Here is a 17742-nt window from a genome sequence, read left to right as displayed (position 1 = left end):
CTTAATGCGTGTACACAGCAATATCACTCAAAGAATAATGAAAGTACACATGATAGCTTTGTGCAGAAGCTTAGTTCCTCCTCTTCTCTTTATATATTTACACTATAAATGATGATAGAGACTAATAGAATCAACCACTTCCTTCTTTATATATTTACACTATAAATGATGATAGAGACTAATAGAATCAACCACTTCCGCAGCCTGAAGAGGTTTCGTGTAAGTTACATTAATTTCTTCTCCAATTATCCTTCCTTTAACTGATTGAAAAATACATTAATATCCCTCCACGAGTAATGAAAACAACTAAAACTTGTTCAAATTCGCATAAATTTACAAACACCAGAACGTAATCGATGACTTGTATCCAGTTTCAAAGATGTGATAGAATTTCAAGAGATTATATCCAAAGAAACTATGAGTAAAGTGGCCAACTGCCAAATTAATTACTTAATTAATCAACTTTTTACGTAACTTTAATTGGGTATTTGGGGATTCAAGATATCTAATGGAACTAAAGTTGCACAGGAGCGGTGGATTTGCTAGCAGCATATCTTTGCTCTTTACCAGAAGCCACATTAGAGTAAACGAACTTTTTCCCACCCAAATGATGACTTAATAACATTTTTCTATCTACAAACTTTAAAAATACCATTTCATTATCCAAATTTATATTCCGTTTCCGATTTCGGCATCGTTGCGACCCCACACCACTACCATTCTCTTTCCCAATCATCACTCACTAAAACCTCTCAAACCCTACTCTTGCCGACCTCATCAATCGCCGACAATTGAACGATTAGGGTTTGCTCAACAACCGCCCCTCCCAAGTCAAATTCCGATCAATCACAACCATCAAAATCCAACTTTCTACCACTAAAAGACTCATTAGCTTTCCTTCTTTAAAAGCTCCAACAGTCTGGATTGAGTTTGCTCTTTATTCGTCTTTCGAATATAAATTTAGATAATAAAATAGTATTTTAAAAGTTTGTAGATAAAAAAGTGTCATTAAATCATTATTAGAGTGGGAAAAAGTCATTAACTCAGCAACATTATTTCCTTTTCGAAAATTTCAAGCAATCGTTTACCGTTGTTCATTAATAATCAATCTGGATAAGGAGTCGTTAACTGGTAACTGCTTTATCACAAGAACAAGAACACGAGTTTAAAGTTTCATACTTAAGAGAACTGAATGAATTGCCATTTTATTAACGTGTGACATGTGCAAAATGAGTTGATGAGGAAGAAGCAGTTACCAGTTTCCAGGTGTTTGTTCACCTAAAAAACGTATGGCCTGAATTTTTTTAGTATATTTTTCATATAAGATGACCAGTTTTATAAACAATCAAATGCTAAACTGATTGGATATGCAAATCTAATTAAATTTTCTATCTGTGCCTTTTGTAATGATATAATTATTATAGCAAATTAATTGGGATCATATATATAAAATCTAATCTATATGCATATCTATCAATAATTAATGTATATCAAAATCCATTATATATTTGTAAAAATGAGCAAGCTACGGGATAAGGAAAAAATAAAATAAAATAAAAGAGAGCAATACAGCTAAATGATGAGATTATGTCAGACAGATATGTTGTCCAAACAAATGAACCGATTTTTGAATTAATTATCCATTTATTCGATGATTTAAGGGTGTTTGGACCAGTTTGCGTGTACCTTAATTAATCCTTTAAGACTTTGGAACTACTGGTTGATTAGGAGTTTCAGTAGCCACTCTTATTAGGAGCTGTGAAGACTTGAACTCAGGACTCGAACTTAGAAGATCATATTAAATCTTTTTTTATTTTTCTATCATCAAGCCACTAAGTGATAGTTTTTATTGGATGACTGATATCTACCATGGGTATCAATTATCATGAATACACTAAAAATTGAAATATTGTTGAGGAGATATATTCTCAGTTTAATTTAGTCAACTTGAGCCCAACCCAATTATCAGAAAGCAATATTAGCCCAAAACAGGACTGAAAAGATTAACCGAGCCCAATTAATTTATATCATCTTGAATCTTTTTATCAATTTTTACTTATTATATAGTTTTCAACTTGATAGTGGTAAAGTATTACCTTTTTTGACATCTTTCTATATCTTAAGTTAGTGAAGTAAGTCAACCTGGGAAAGATTAAATTATACCTTCAACGTATATGAAATCTTTTTTCTGCCAAGATTTGAACAGAACCCAACTAATTGAAATCGGCAGCTTCTTCTTTTTCTGTGAAATTTCATTATTGAACACTGAAGAGATGATAAATTAAACGTATAATGCAAACTATAAATCACATGGATTCTTGTTTGGAGATTTGAGTGTTAGACTTTCAAGCGACTGTTACTTCTTTCTTACACGGTTTCATGTGACTAGAACGTGCTGATTGATTTTTATATTAAGTCCACTCAACCCCATTTGCTAATTGGCTTATAATTTATAAGTGCCCACATCTTTAAGCAACTTTGCAAATTTAGCCAGATTTTTTCTATCCCTCAATCAATTAAATCATTAGATTTTTCCTTCCAATTTTGACCCACCTAATTATATAATTTAATTCTTGGGAAAAGGGTTTATATATGATCATATTTTACTTCAAATATACATTATTGTGGTAAGTATTTTCTTCGAATTCATAATATCATACACCCCTTTTTCTCTCTCTCGCTTTCCTTGAACGAAGCCTATGTATTATGAAATTAAATTTTACGTAAAGAAGGAAAGATTACAACATGGAATATAAATTTATTAAATTCTCTTTGCCTTGCAATTGCATTTATATATCACGTTCAGTCTTCATTTCTCACTTTCCTACATAAAGGAATCTCTTAGTAAGAAATGATCCTCAAAGTCCCGAACTCCAAAGCACAGAAAAAAAGAAAATGGCCGGGGTGATGAGGCTAATACTTCTGTTCATATCCTTCTATTCAATATTTCATCCTGCACTATCGAGAAAATCTTCATCAAACATAACCTGGTGGTGCAGCAAAACGCCACATCCTGAACCATGCGTTTACTACATGAGGCGGAGCCGCCAACATTTTGCGCCGAATCACACGTCCGAGTTTCGGCAAATGGTAGTCCAATTAGCCATGGAACGAGCCCTCAATGCGAAAAAGCATGCCTTGCAATTCAGGTCAAGTTGCGAGACTAAGCATCGGAAAGCCGCATGGTCCGATTGTCTAAAACTATATGATAATACAGTTCTTCAACTAAACCGTACCTTACAAGGCATTGGAGCCAACAAGAGTTGTACTGATTTCGATGCACAAACGTGGCTTAGCGCAGCATTAACCAACATCCAAACATGTGGATCCGGGTCCATGGATTTGAATGTTTCCGATTTCATTAATCCAATCATAATGTCCAATAATTTAACCCAGCTATTAAGCAATAGTTTGGCCATCAATGGAGTATTCGTAAAGCAAGAAAATACATCATATACAGGATGGTTTCCCAGTTGGCTTACGCGGCAAGAAAGGAAATTATTGCAGAGTTCATCATTAACTTTTAAAGCAAAAGCAAATCTTGTGGTAGCAAAAGATGGCTCCGGGAATTATAAGACAATTCAAGCTGCCATTAACGCTGCTGCAAAGAGGAAAGGGACTGCAAGGTTTATTATATATGTAAAGAAAGGTGTTTATAACGAAAATATTGAGGTTGGCCTCAATAACAATAACATTATGTTGATCGGCGATGGCATGAAGTATACTATAATCACCAGCAGCCGCAGTGTTAAAGGAGGTTACACCACGTACAGTTCTGCAACTGCTGGTAACTGAATTTCTTTTACGTGCTGTGAATTTCTGTTAATTTTTTATTTAGATTTTTGGATATATTGAAAATAATGACTTGCAGGCATTGATGGACCTGGGTTCATTGCTTGGGAAATTACCTTCCGAAATGGAGCCGGACCCTCTAAGGGCCAAGCGGTGGCGCTACGTTCAGCCTCCGATCTCTCAGTCTTCTATCGTTGTGCCATCCAGGGATACCAGGACACCTTAATGGTCCACTCGCAACGCCAATTCTACAGAGAATGCTACATCTATGGCACAATTGACTTCATTTTCGGCAATGCAGCAGTGGTCTTCCAGAACTCTTTGATTTATGTGAGAAGGCCTCTCAAAGGACAAGCAAATGTGATCACCGCACAAGGCCGCAATGACCCTTATCAAAACACGGCGATTACAATCCATAATTCAAAAATTTTAGCCGCATCTGATCTAAAGCCAGTGGTTAAAGCATTTAAAACCTACTTAGGGAGGCCATGGCAGCAATACTCAAGAACGGTTATTGTTAAAACTTATCTCGATAGTCTTGTTAGTCCACTTGGATGGTCTCCATGGGCGCTGAACAGTAAGTTTGCTCTTGACACATTGTATTATGGTGAATATAAGAATTCGGGGCCTGGTTCGTCTACTAGATCAAGGGTGAAGTGGAAAGGTTTTCATGTTATGACTAGCTCTGCTACGGCGTCGCGTTTCACTGTTGGAAGTCTTATTGCTGGCCGCTCATGGTTGCCGGCTACGGGTGTGCCATTCACTTCTGGCTTGTGAATCACGTTCTATTATTATTTATTAACTTCATTTGTTAATAATTTTTTGCCTCTCTGACTGGATTAATTTTTATATATTATTTATTGGTTACTTATAAAAAAATATGATAATAAATTATGAACATTTTTTTTTTTTTTTTTTATGATTTGGATAGTAATTTTGGTTTATGAGTGGAGTTGTTGGCACTTGGCACTGCACTTATGTTAAATACCCCATCATCATTATTCCTAAAATAAAAAAAGATTAAAACCTAAAAAAAAAAAATATTTACAAATAATCCCAAGAACATAATAAAATAGTTACCAATACTTTGAAGAAAAAAATAACAATAAATTTATATATATAAAGCAATTAAAAACTTACAATTTTATATTACAAATCTTCTTCATCCATAAAACTATCATTTTTGTTCTAAAAAAGATTTAAATATCTAAAAACAATTAGTGTTTGTGAGATAATAGTGGGATATCAAAAGCATTTGTAAAGAATAAAAAATTAAAATTAATCTTATAATTTAATATAAAGATAAATTTCTCATTATAAAATTTATTAAAAATAAAACTTTTTAATTCAATAGGTAAAGTATCAATAGATCCACTATAAGTACACCTGGAAGTACAACTTTTATCCGGCCGTGGCATTGGAAAGTCCAAAGCAAAGTTCATACTTCATTTGAAATCGTTTGGGCTGGACAATTTCTAGTCAAAGCCCATCTTCATAACTCCAAGAAGAATTCCACATTCTCAAATTCAATTCACACTAATTATATTTATCGAACATTAATATGAATAATATGTTTTAATGTGAATGGATGATTTTAAATTAGAGAAAATTTAAATAAATTAGAGTAAATAATATGTCAAATATGTAAAGCTGTTACGTTAGTTTGTAAGAAATAATTTATATATGTAGCATTATCTATTATAAAATCAATAAAACCGTGTTTTAAGGAAAGGACAAACTTTATTACAATAATACTTCATGTATAAATTTTATTGTACAATTTGATGTGTTTTAAGATTAATCAGATAACTTTAAATGGAAGATAAAGTATTAAATAAAAATATTATATGTCAAAGTCAAATATGTCTATCGTATCAGTTTATAGTATTACTCTTTCAAGTAAATACTAAATACTATACATAAACCAAAAAATAAAATAATATTCTTAATTATCTCATAATGTTTTGGAGTCATTGTAGTTTGACTCTAAAATCTAAATCAAATTCTAACACAATAATTATTTCTAAGTTTAGTATGATTTAAACTACGTCTAATGTTATATATATACATATATTGGAGTCATTGTAGTTCGACTCTAAAATCTAAATCAAATTCTAACACAACAATTATTTCTAAGTTTAGTATGATTTAAACTACATCTAACGTTATATATATATATATATGCCTAGATTAATCACATATACAGAACAATAACCGATACAAACTTGATACACAAAATACAAGCTTTGATTACAAGTTCAATAATGACAATGAAGCCAAGATTATTCTTGTTGTTCATAGCATTCCTTTCATTCTTTTCCTCCACCCTCTCAAATACCATCCCTTCACATGGCGTAGACTATTGGTGCGACAAAACCCCACACCCAGAACCATGCAAACACTTCATGAAAATAAACCGTGAAAACTTTGAGCCCAAACACAGTAATGACTTCCGTCAGAAGTCGCTACAACTCACCATGGAACGGGCGATGATTGCACAGAGTCATAACAAGCATCTCGTTTCAAAAAGCAGAAGTGAGAACGAAAAGGCTGCATGGACTGACTGTTTAAAGCTATACGAAGATACTATTATTCAACTCAACAAAACTCTAGACCCCAACACAAAGAGCACCGGTTTCGACCAACAAATTTGGCTTAGCGCTGCCCTCACCAACATTGAAACCTGTCGAACGGGATTCATCGAGATGGGCGTTTCGGATTATATGTTGCCACTCATGTCCAAAAATGTGTCCCAACTTATAAGCAACACTTTGTCTCTACACAACGTTTTCTCAATTAGGCCAGAAACATACAAAAGTGGGTTTCCAAACTGGGTTAAAGTCGGTGACAGGAAGCTGTTGCAGAGAGCTTACATTACAGCCGACCTCGTGGTGGCTCAAGATGGGTCAGGGGATCATACGACTATCCAGGCAGCTCTTGATGTGGCAGCTGAGAGAAGCAGGAGTGAGAAATTTATGATATATATAAAGAGAGGACTTTATGAGGAGAATCTTGAGATTGGGAACAATTTGAAAAACATTATGTTGGTTGGTGATGGATTAAAACACACCATTATTAGTGGTAGCAAAAGCTTTGGTTGCTCTGGAGGAGGTTATAGTACTTTCAACTCTGCAACCGTTGGTAATTAATTCCTCGCTTTTCCTTTGTTTCCTTGTTTATAATATAATTGCTTTTAATCAAGAATAAGTAATAAATAATTGTCAATTCTTTTTAATTAAGAATATTTTTGGTTACGTTTATTTACCCTACAAAATGTTTATTTAAACTCATTTAAGTAAATTAATATTTGAAAGCTCTATTACATATCCCTAACCAAACAACCAACACTTTTTTCATAAAAAAACTCTTTGTATTTTCATGTCATCTAAATTTTGAAAATATATTTACCAATAATATATTATTATTGGTTTCAGCGGTGACTGGTGAAGGATTCATTGCTCGTGGGATCACATTCCGCAACACAGCTGGTCCGAAAAAATGTCAAGCAGTGGCACTCCGATCAGGCTCCGATCGCTCAATCTTCTACAGGTGTGGCTTCGTGGGATACCAAGACACTCTCTACGTCCATTCACAAAGACAATTCTATAAAAATTGCCACATTTATGGCACAATTGATTTCATTTTCGGAGATGCAGCAGTTGTTCTACAAAACTGCATGATATTCGCAAGAAGGCCAATGCATGGACAAAGTAACGCAATCACTGCTCAAAGCAGAGCAAACCCTAATCAAACCACAGGAATTATAATCCAAAACTCACGAGTTATGGCTGCACCAGACCTGGTACCAGTGCTTAGTAAAGTCAAAACATTCTTGGGACGGCCATGGAAAGAGTACTCACGAACAGTTTTTATGTGCACTTTTCTAGATACATTGGTTGATCCGGCTGGGTGGTTGGAATGGGATGGTGATTTTGGTTTGGATACTCTGTATTATGGTGAGTATAACAACTTTGGACCGGGTGCATCAACTAGCGGGAGAGTAAAGTGGGGTGGTTACAGGGTGATAAATAGTTCGACTGAAGCGTCAATGTTCACAGTTGAAAACTTCATATCCAGGGACCTATGGTTGCCAGACACTGGGGTGCCGTTCACCGCTGGCCTTTATTGATTGTTGATTGTTTTGTCCTGCAACGACTAACGAAGAAAATTGATCCATTAGAGAGTAAGTATAGTTTTGTTTTGTTGTTTAAGTAAAACTCGTCTTAGTTGTGATAAGTATTAGAGTTTTTATGTAATATTTTATATTCTTATTATTATTATTATTATTATAACCAATTAATTGTTTTCATATCTAATGATCTCACTATAACAAAATTGAATTACTAAGGCTTTCACAAAATGCTATAATAATACTAAAATGAATGCTTTTAGTTGCCAATGGTAACCTCTTTTCTTATAGCTAGCTTTCATTGAAAATTGCTGAGTTGATACCAATTACCACTCTTGAAATCCTAATTTTATATATACATTCCATTAATGCTATCTAGCACCCACTTTATAACATCCCAAGAATCCACTAAGGATTTTTTTTTTTTTTTTCAGGTAATCTTACAATTTCTTTAGATGTTTGGCTAATATTGTAAATAATTACTTGAAAATTCATTTATTTAATTTGAAAGCGTTTGTTCTAGATGGTTTCTAGACAGAATCCATTATCATAATTCAAAAAGAATTTCACATTTGTTGATTCACACACTGATTATATCTGTTTAACATTAATAAAAAGCGGTTTTACTGATTTTAATTAAAAGAGTAATACTATATATACAAATAAATCTTACAAAGATTTATATATAAAGTAATGTAGCAGAAAATAAATGAAAGAGTGAATATGATGAGTTTAAATTTTTGTGTTCACTCTTCCATTCATTTTCTGCTACATTACTTTGTATAGAGTTTTTTGTAAGATTTCTTTGTATGTCTAACATTATTGTAATTAAAAACTACAAAAACCAAAAAATATTAGGAGATTATCATGGACTATCCTTAAGGTTTTCATATTTATTATTCAGATGACAACTTTTTCACTTTTTACCTTAGACTACCCTCAAAATTTGAAATTGCATCATAAATCTCTCTTTGTGTTATCAAATAAACCCTACAAGTTTAAAAACCTTATCACAAATACCCCTTTACGATAACCATATCACATGGTCGTTAGGTTTGCAAAACACTTTCTTATAAAACTAAAGTTACCATTTTACCACAAACGATTACATAATGGAGTTAGGGCAAAGGGGTGTACATGATTTAAGTGCGGAAATTGTCATCCAAGTGATCAATTTGGTCTAAACCCAAGAAAAATTTATATATAGTAGTTTATGTAATATTCCATCAATCATATGTATTTTATGTGATATTCCATCAATCATAGAAGCGCCGAACTGCCAATCATTTAAAAATAACGACATGATATATACTATTATACTTGCATGATTGGATCGAAAAATGTAGAGAGTAAAATATTCATAGGGCAAACTCAAATTGATGATTATAATAAATTTAGTTAGTCTCATATATATTGTTTTGGTCTGACGATCAAAGAGGTTTACTTTCTTCCTTGAGTTTTTGTTCAAATTTTGGGGATATCTACTATAATAATATTGTAGTTTATCTGGTTCTTTGTATTTGTAAGATATTTAATAGATATCGGAGATTAGTTGAGGTACGCACAAACTGATTTAAACACCCCATTTACCAAAAAAAAAAAAACTTTATTGAGAGATGTTACACCGTAAACTTTAAATTATTGAAGCTGCATGGAAGGAGACCCATTTCTAATTTGTGGTTGTTGAGATTTCTTTATTAAGTGAGCATAAATTTTGACAGAATCTTCAATATTTTTTAAGTATTAAATAATTTAAAAAAATTATATATATATAGCAGAGCTCATAAGTCGTAATTAACTATCTTCATCATCGCCATTGAAACTATGAAATTCCACCATTGTTTCAATTGTGTGGCACGTTGATTTATTAAAACCATTGGAGCTAACACGGTAGAAAGTCAGAGTCAATCAATTTAGAAAAGTCAAAACATCTTACAAAAATTGCCTACTTGACTTTATACAACACAGCTGGCACGTTGTTTTCCTAAGCCTACTGGGGCAGGGAATTTTCATACTATTGGATCAGAACTTGCTTTCCGTTAATAGAAATCAATTCCAATTACGATAGCACAGAAGTAGTCTACGGAAATCGGCGGTGGCTGCTCCCACGTCTAATTATAGAAGTTTATTTACACATTATCTTTAAGGAACATGCAGTTCGATTTATAATAATAAATAAATCACACTTGGATGTTAATTTAATAACGGATGAATAACAAAAGGTGAATATATTCATAGATAGAACATGCAGTTTGATATTTGGACTGCCCATTAAGATATATGTTTTTTTTTGTTTTTTTTTTTTTTTTGGTATCTTAGAGTGTCCGAACTGGTTTGTATATATTTCAATTAGTCTTTCGAGACTTTCATGTTAGAGGTCAAGTAAGTCTCTAATGACTACTTTTTATTAATAGTTATAGGGATTCAAACTCAATATTTCTTGAATAACACACTCAAAAATCCAAAGAGAACTGCTAAAGTACTGAAAGATAGTTCATTTAAGATATATGTAATTAGTTAATGGGGCACAAGGTTAAGAGAATAAGAGTTAGTAATTACCAAAGATAACATCTCAAGAGAACCGTCAAGCTACTTAGAGATAATTTATTTAAGATATATGTACTTAGTTAATGTAGCACAAATTTAATTTATTTCACTAAGAGCGTGGATAAATAAGAGAACAAGAGTTAGTAATTAACCAAAGATAACATGAAAAATTAAGGAGAACGAGCCTTCCTGTAAGCCAGCAAACCTTCTAGGTAAAAGGAGATCCAAGCAATAAAGAAAAAACCTTCTTGGTCTGCAGATACGTGTTGAGTTTTTCTCGTAGATTTACATTGTTGACCTAAAAGGATATAATAATTTATACAAAAACCATTTTAATAAGACAACAAACAAGAATCTCTGTAATGTTATTACTGTCACTTTCCCATAGTCAAACCCTTCCAGCCTAGCCTGACTGGCTATTAATTATCACCAAACTTTCTCCAGTCCCCCTATATATACATCAATCAATCACATATACACAACAAACCAAACACAAGCTTCAATTACAACTTCATTCATGGCTACGAAGCCGGGATTATTCTTGTTATTTATAACCTTAATTTCATTCTTCTTATCCACCCTCTCCATTAGCATCCCCTCATCCAGCGTAGACTATTGGTGCAACAAAACCCCATACCCACAATCATGCAAATACTACATGAAACAAAACCCTAAAAGATTTGTGCCCAAACAGAAGAATGACTTCCGGAAAATGTCACTACAACTCACCATGGAACATGCAGTGAGTGCGCAGAATCATAACAAGCATCTCGGTTCAAAATGCAGAAATGAGAAAGAAAAGACTGCATGGAGTGACTGCTTGAAGCTCTATGAAAATGCCATTATTCAACTCAACCAAACCCTGGATCCCAACACAAAGTGCACCGAATTCGATGCACAAACATGGCTTAGCACTTCCCTCACCAACCTTGAAACCTGTCGAACAGGGTTCATGGAGCTGGGCGTTTCGGATCATATGTTGCCTCTCATGTCCAACAATGTGTCACAACTTATCAGCAACACTTTGTCTATAAACAACGCTTCATCGGTTAAGCCGGAAACATCCAAAGGGGGGTTTCCAAGCTGGGTTAAAGCCGGTGACAGGAAGCTTTTGCAGACATCTTCAGTTACGGCGGACCTTGTTGTGGCACAAGATGGGTCAGGAAATCACAAAACTATCCTGGCAGCTCTTGATATGGCAGCTAAGAGAAGCGGGAGTGGAAGATTTGTGATATATATAAAGAGAGGAGTTTATACGGAGAATCTTGTGATTGGTAACAGTTTGAAAAACATTATCTTGATTGGTGATGGATTAAGATACACCATTATTACTGGTAGCCGAAGCGTTGGGGGAGGTTCTACTACTTTCAACTCTGCAACTGTTGGTAAGACCACTTCTTAGTTAATTCCTCATTTTTCTTTTGATTGCTTGTTTAGTTGTTTATAATTTAATTGTTTTAGATTTAATATTTTTACAAAAATAAATTGTCATTAATTTTTTATTTAATATTTCTTTATCTCTAATATTTTAACTGTCATGAATTTTGACCACGAAAGCTGTAGTCTAAATTCTGAGATGGACACCGTTTAAGAAGATTGGCATGAACATCCTGGAACAAGTCATAAATATTTATATATTAATTAAATTCGAGTTTTTTTTTTTTTTTTTTTTTTTTTAAATAGAGTCTTGTATTCCCAACTTCTAAATTAAAAACTATCTTTACTAATTGTAATTTAAATAATTTTATTGGTTCCAGCGGTGACTGGCGCGGGATTCATTGCTCGTGGGATCACGTTCCGCAACACAGCAGGTCCACAAAACCACCAAGCAGTGGCTCTCCGATCAGGTTCCGATCTCTCAGTCTTCTACAGGTGTGGCTTCGAAGGATACCAAGACACTCTCTACGTCCATTCACAAAGACAATTCTACAAAGAATGCTACATCTATGGTACTGTCGATTTCATTTTTGGAAATGCCGCTGTTATTCTCCAAAATTGCATGATTTACGCAAGAAGGCCAATGGATAAACAAAAGAACACAGTCACTGCTCAAGGCAAAACTGACCCTAACCAAAACACTGGAATTTCAATCCATAACTCACGAGTTATGGCTGCACCAGACCTCGCACCAGTGCTTAGCTCATTCAAAACATACTTGGGACGGCCATGGAAGGAGTACTCGCGGACAGTTTTTATGCAAACTTATCTTGATACATTGGTGGATCCTGCTGGGTGGTTGGAATGGGATGGTGATTTTGCTTTGGATACTTTGTATTATGGTGAGTATAAGAACCTTGGACCAGCTGCATCAACTAGCGGGAGAGTGAAGTGGGGTGGTTACAGGGTGATAACCAGTTCAACTGAAGCATCAAAGTTCACAGTTGCTAACTTCATAGCCGGAAACTCGTGGTTGCCGGCCACTGGGGTGCCGTACACCTCTGGTCTTTGATTGAATTAATTGATTGTTGATTGTTTTGTCCTGCAACGACTAACGAAGAAAATTGATCCATTAGAGATAAGTATGTTTAGTTTTGTTGTTTAAGTAAAACTCGTCTTAGTTGTGATAAGTATTAGAGTTTTTATGTAATATTTTATATTATTATAATCCAATTAATTGTTTTCATATCAAATGATCTCACTGCAACAAAATTGAATTACTAAGGCTTTCACAAAATGCTTATAATACTAACAGCTATCAATGAATGCTTTTAGTTGCCATGTACCTCATTTTCTTATAGCATCTTTCAATGAATTGCTGAGTTGATACCAATTACCACTCTTGAAATGCTAATTTTATATATACATTCCATTAATGCTATCGCACCGACTTTATACATCCCAAGAATCCACTAAGGATTTTTTTTTTTTTTTTCCATAATCTTACAATTTTTTTTATGTTTGGCTAATATTGTAAATAGTGACTTGAAAAATCATTATTTAATTTGAAAGCGTTTGTTCTAGATGGTTTCTAGAATCCATTTCATAATTAAGAAAGAATTTCATATCTGTCGATTCACACACTGATTATATTTGTTAACATTAATAAAACGCGGTTTTATGATTTTAATTAAAAGAGTAATACTACATACAAAAAATCTACAAAAATTTATATATAAAGTAATATGCTAAAATAAATGAAAGAGGTGAATAAATTTTTTGACTTTTTATTCTTATTCCATTCATTTTCTGCCAAATTACTTTGTATAGAGTTTTTTGAAATTTTTTTGTATGTCTACATAATTGTTAAAAAACTAAAACCAAAAAATATTGGAGATTATCAGGACTATCCTTAAGGTTTTCATATTTATTATTCAGATGACAACTTTTCTCTTTTTACATAGACTACCCTCAATGAAATACATCATAATTCCTCTTTGTGTTATCAAATAACCCTACAATTTAAAAACCTTAATCAAATACCCCTTTAAGTAACCATATCACATGTTCGTTAGGTTTGCAAAACACTTTCTTATAAAACTAAAGTTACCATTTTACCTGAATGTTCTTAAAACTAGGTTACATTCACTTGTTACCACAACGATTACTAATGGATTAGGGCAAAGGGGTATACATGATTTAGTGCGGAAATTGTCATCCAAGTGAAATTTGGTTCAAACCCAAGAAAAATTTATATATAGTATTTTATGTAATATTCCATCAATCATATGTATTTATGTGATATTCCATCAATCATAGCGCCGAACTGCCAATAATTTAAAATATGCCATGATATATCTTTATACTCTCATGATTGATCGAAAATGTAGAGAGTATATTCATGGGCAAACTCAAATTGATGATTATAATAATTTAGTTAGTCTCATATTATTGTTTTGGTCTGCGATCAAAGAGGTTTTTTCTTCCTTGAGTTTTTGTTCAAATTTTGGGGATATCTACTATATATATTGTAGTTTATCTGGTTCTTTGTATTATGGTAGATATAGATACTGGAGATTGTTAGGTACGCACAAACTGATTTAAACACCCCTTACCAAAAAAAAAAAAAACTTTATTGAGAGATGTTACACCGTAAACTTTAAATTATTGAGCTGCGAAGAGACCCATTTCTAATTTGTGGTTGTTGAGATTTCTTTATTAAGTGAGCATATATTTTGACAGAATCTTCAATATTTTTTAAGTATTAATAATTAAAAATTATATATATGTATCGAGCTCATAAGTCGTAATTAACTATCTTCATCATCGCCATTGAAACTATAAAATTCCACCATTGTTTCAATTGTGTGGCCGTTGATTTATTAAAACCATTGGAGCTAACACGGTAGAAAGTCAGAGTCAATCAATTTAGAAAAGTCAAAACATCTTACAAATTGCCTACTTATGACTTTATACAACACAGCTGCACGTTTTTTTCCTAAGCCTACTGGGCAGGGAATTTTCATACTATTGGATCAGAACTCTTTCCGTTAATAGAATCAATTCCATTACGTGCAATAGTCTGAAATCGGCGGTGGCTGCTCCACGTCTATTTAGATTTATTCACATTATCTTTAAGGAACATCAGTTCGATTATAAAATAAATAAATCACACTTGGATGTTAATTTAATAACGGATGAATAACAAAGGTGAATATATCATAGATAGAACATGCAGTTTGATATTTTGACTTCCACTAAGATATATGTTTTTTTTTTTTTTTTTTTTTTTTTTTTGGTTCTTAGAGTGTCCGAACTGGTTTGTATATATTTCAATTGTCTTTCGAGACTTTCATGTTAGGGTCAAGTAAGTCTCAATGACTACTTTTTATTAATAGTTATAGGATTCAAACTCAATATTCTTGAATAACACACCTCAAAATCCAGAGAACTGCTAAAGTACCTGAAAGATAGTTCATTTAAGATATATTTTAATAAGTATAAGAACCTTGGACCAGCTGCATCAACTAGCGGGAGAGTGAAGTGGGGTGGTTACAGGGTGATAACCAGTTCAACTGAAGCATCAAAGTTCACAGTTGCTAACTTCATAGCCGGAAACTCCTGGTTGCCGGCCACTGGGGTGCCGTACACCGCTGGTCTTTGATTGAATTAATGTGGCCGTAAATGAGGACAACTGATACATTTGTTTGATTACTTTTGTTTGCTAATATTTCATTGATTCGTTCTTCAAGTGTTTATAATATTGAATAATCCCAAATAATATTTTGGATAGTATTTTTGAAAAAATAAGAGTTGTGTGATAATAACGAGGGATGATTTAAAAATTAATAAAGACACTCTTTATGTTTATTAATTTACTAAACACCCCTGTAATAAAAATATTAAAAATTATAAAAATACCCCCACCCATCCATTAAATACCGGTAGTCGGCCACCACTGCTAGAGGGTGGTCGAAGTCACTGTATCGGTATACGATCCAGCTGGTCGTCGCTGAGATTGCCTTTTCCAGCCAGATATATGATCGTCGTTGACGACTAACTGTGGCCAAAGATCTGACAGTCAACAACTAGATCTTTGGCTATAGATCTGGCTTTTTCTGACCAGATTCACGTTGATGACCAAAGATATGGTCATCATTGACGACTAGCTATGGCCAAATATCTGACCATAGATCTCGTTGGAAAATGCTATATCGATGCACTACCGACTGGATTTGGTCGGTAGTACGCCATTATATCAGATTCCGACCACCTCTCGACAATGGTGGCCGAAATCTGACAAATGTGGGTAGATGTGGTATTTTTGTCAATTTTTAAACTTTTTTTGGGGGGTGTTTAGTTAAATTAACAAACTTAAGGGTTTAAAAATAATTGAATAAAATAGAATAGGATTTTCATAATAGGAAAACAAATGTGTATTTTTAGAATTATAGGAATAGGATATTTTAAAAATATTAAAACAAACGGAGTATTGAGAATTATTTATACATTTGCAATGAGTGATGACAATTTATATATAAAAGTTCCCTTTTGATGACAATTTATAAATAAAGTTCCCTTTTTAATACAAATTAATTAAAGCAAAGTTAATTTAAATTGCAGAACTTGCTGAGTAGTCATGAATTTCTGTACTGCAAAGGCAATTGTAATCTTTTGATTTTAGAATCCTACTTTTGTATTATATATATATATATATATGTCGGATAAGAATTCTAATGACTACATCTATTAGCACTCGAATATAGCCTTGATCTTGTATTGTACTGTGTACATCTCTATTCGATGTCACTCCATGAATATATTATGTACATACACCAGAAAACAGACTGATATAGTCTCTATCCAAAAAAATTTCATGCTTTTGAAACAAAAAATAATGACTAAAAACTTTTTGATTAATTGAAGGCCATAACTCCAAACGTTTGTGCAACTTGTTACGGCATCATGCTTGTCAGGTCGAGAATTCGTCATAATAAAAACCAATAACTCTTACAGTGTCTATCATTTGTTATTATAAGTTTATTATGGAAAATTAATAAAGGTCAATGGCTTATTTATTATTAATTATTAAACTTACCTAAACACCAGAATGTCCCAAACTCACCATTTATTAGTTTGGTAAAGAAAGAGAGTTAATTAACTTGTTCTAGCATGCACACAGGAGATGGTTGATATTATATATATACCATCCAAGAAGAGTTCAACAAATTAATTAACTAACAGTACTAATTAAACTATAAAACTCACAAATTTTGAGAGTCTCGGAAGTCTTTAAACGCTGTAAATAATGTGAAGAAACGATACCCCAGAATTCTATCCTAGTTGGACCCTTAATTAAAGGCTGTCATGTTGCAGGTTCTCGGCCCAACTATGGCTGAAAGCAAACACAACACAGTATTGGGATTAAGCTCTAATCACACTATCTTAAACAATTAATCAGAAATGGGTTATGCCTTAATAACAATGCACGTTTCGATGGATTATTGGGCTTTTTCCTTTCGGTATTCTGGGCCTTTACTTGGCCGGCCCATTATCCGGCCTCAAAGCCATATGGGTTTAACACCAAGTTCTATTTGACACTTATCAGTTTGGTTTCTTATAATTATTCTAAAGAAAATTTCAACTCCCATATTCATGGTATAACAAGTTTTTTAGAACTAATGCTTCTTTCATGTTAGTTGTGAAAGAGATAATGTGAGAGCTCAATTAATTAATGTTGATTTAATTATCCCATTTGAAACCATATCTAATGTCAAAACTTGTATTTGTCTAACATTCACCTTTCCTCACGCTAGGCGTGCATGGGTTAGGGTCTACACTTAGACTCATTATTACCTCAACAAACGTGATTATGATACCATGATAAATAGACTTTG

The 17742-nt window shown here is 33.2% G+C and overlaps 3 protein-coding genes across 4 annotated transcripts; all 3 read left to right on the top strand.

Annotated features, from left to right (window-relative positions):
* Positions 1 to 2895: 2895 nt before the first annotated feature.
* LOC116126511 (probable pectinesterase/pectinesterase inhibitor 33) lies at positions 2896 to 4619 on the top strand. Its single transcript, XM_031412183.1, has 2 exons — positions 2896 to 3787; positions 3872 to 4619. The coding sequence occupies exons 1-2, from the start codon at positions 2896 to 2898 to the stop codon at positions 4567 to 4569; spliced, it is 1590 nt and encodes a 529-aa protein (XP_031268043.1). The 3' UTR covers positions 4570 to 4619.
* A 1437-nt stretch (positions 4620 to 6056) lies between these two features.
* LOC116126543 (pectinesterase 2-like) lies at positions 6057 to 7921 on the top strand. Its single transcript, XM_031412224.1, has 2 exons — positions 6057 to 6933; positions 7227 to 7921. The coding sequence occupies exons 1-2, from the start codon at positions 6057 to 6059 to the stop codon at positions 7919 to 7921; spliced, it is 1572 nt and encodes a 523-aa protein (XP_031268084.1).
* Positions 7922 to 10965: 3044 nt separating this feature from the next.
* LOC116126528 (pectinesterase 2-like) lies at positions 10966 to 15670 on the top strand. Of its 2 annotated transcripts, XM_031412214.1 has the most exons (3): positions 10966 to 11853; positions 12226 to 12804; positions 15397 to 15670. In XM_031412214.1, the coding sequence occupies exons 1-3, from the start codon at positions 10986 to 10988 to the stop codon at positions 15507 to 15509; spliced, it is 1560 nt and encodes a 519-aa protein (XP_031268074.1). In that variant the 5' UTR covers positions 10966 to 10985; the 3' UTR covers positions 15510 to 15670. The 2 variants fall into 2 exon arrangements, with proteins under 2 accessions (XP_031268074.1, XP_031268073.1); XM_031412213.1 differs by lacking the exon at positions 15397 to 15670 and having other exon boundaries at positions 12226 to 12917.
* Positions 15671 to 17742: the final 2072 nt, after the last annotated feature.

This window comes from Pistacia vera, unplaced genomic scaffold, assembly GCF_008641045.1.
Source record: "Pistacia vera cultivar Batoury unplaced genomic scaffold, PisVer_v2 Contig180, whole genome shotgun sequence".
Classification (NCBI taxonomy): domain Eukaryota; kingdom Viridiplantae; phylum Streptophyta; class Magnoliopsida; order Sapindales; family Anacardiaceae; genus Pistacia; species Pistacia vera.
Note: the sequence above shows the minus strand (reverse complement) of the source record. Positions and strands in the feature narration are given on the sequence as shown.

What these genes read in the sequence shown, in the direction of transcription:
- LOC116126511 (XM_031412183.1), top strand. Translation starts at nt 2,896, where the DNA reads ATGGCCGGGGTGATGAGGCTAATACTTCTGTTCATATCCTTCTATTCA. An exon ending in GTACAGTTCTGCAACTGCTG is followed by an intron (nt 3,788 to 3,871) that starts GTAACTGAATTT and finishes AATGACTTGCAG; the next exon opens with GCATTGATGGACCTGGGTTC.
- LOC116126543 (XM_031412224.1), top strand. Translation starts at nt 6,057, where the DNA reads ATGACAATGAAGCCAAGATTATTCTTGTTGTTCATAGCATTCCTTTCA. An exon ending in TTTCAACTCTGCAACCGTTG is followed by an intron (nt 6,934 to 7,226) that starts GTAATTAATTCC and finishes TATTGGTTTCAG; the next exon opens with CGGTGACTGGTGAAGGATTC.
- LOC116126528 (XM_031412214.1), top strand. Translation starts at nt 10,986, where the DNA reads ATGGCTACGAAGCCGGGATTATTCTTGTTATTTATAACCTTAATTTCA. An exon ending in TTTCAACTCTGCAACTGTTG is followed by an intron (nt 11,854 to 12,225) that starts GTAAGACCACTT and finishes TATTGGTTCCAG; the next exon opens with CGGTGACTGGCGCGGGATTC. An exon ending in CGGGAGAGTGAAGTGGGGTG is followed by an intron (nt 12,805 to 15,396) that starts GTTACAGGGTGA and finishes TGAAGTGGGGTG; the next exon opens with GTTACAGGGTGATAACCAGT.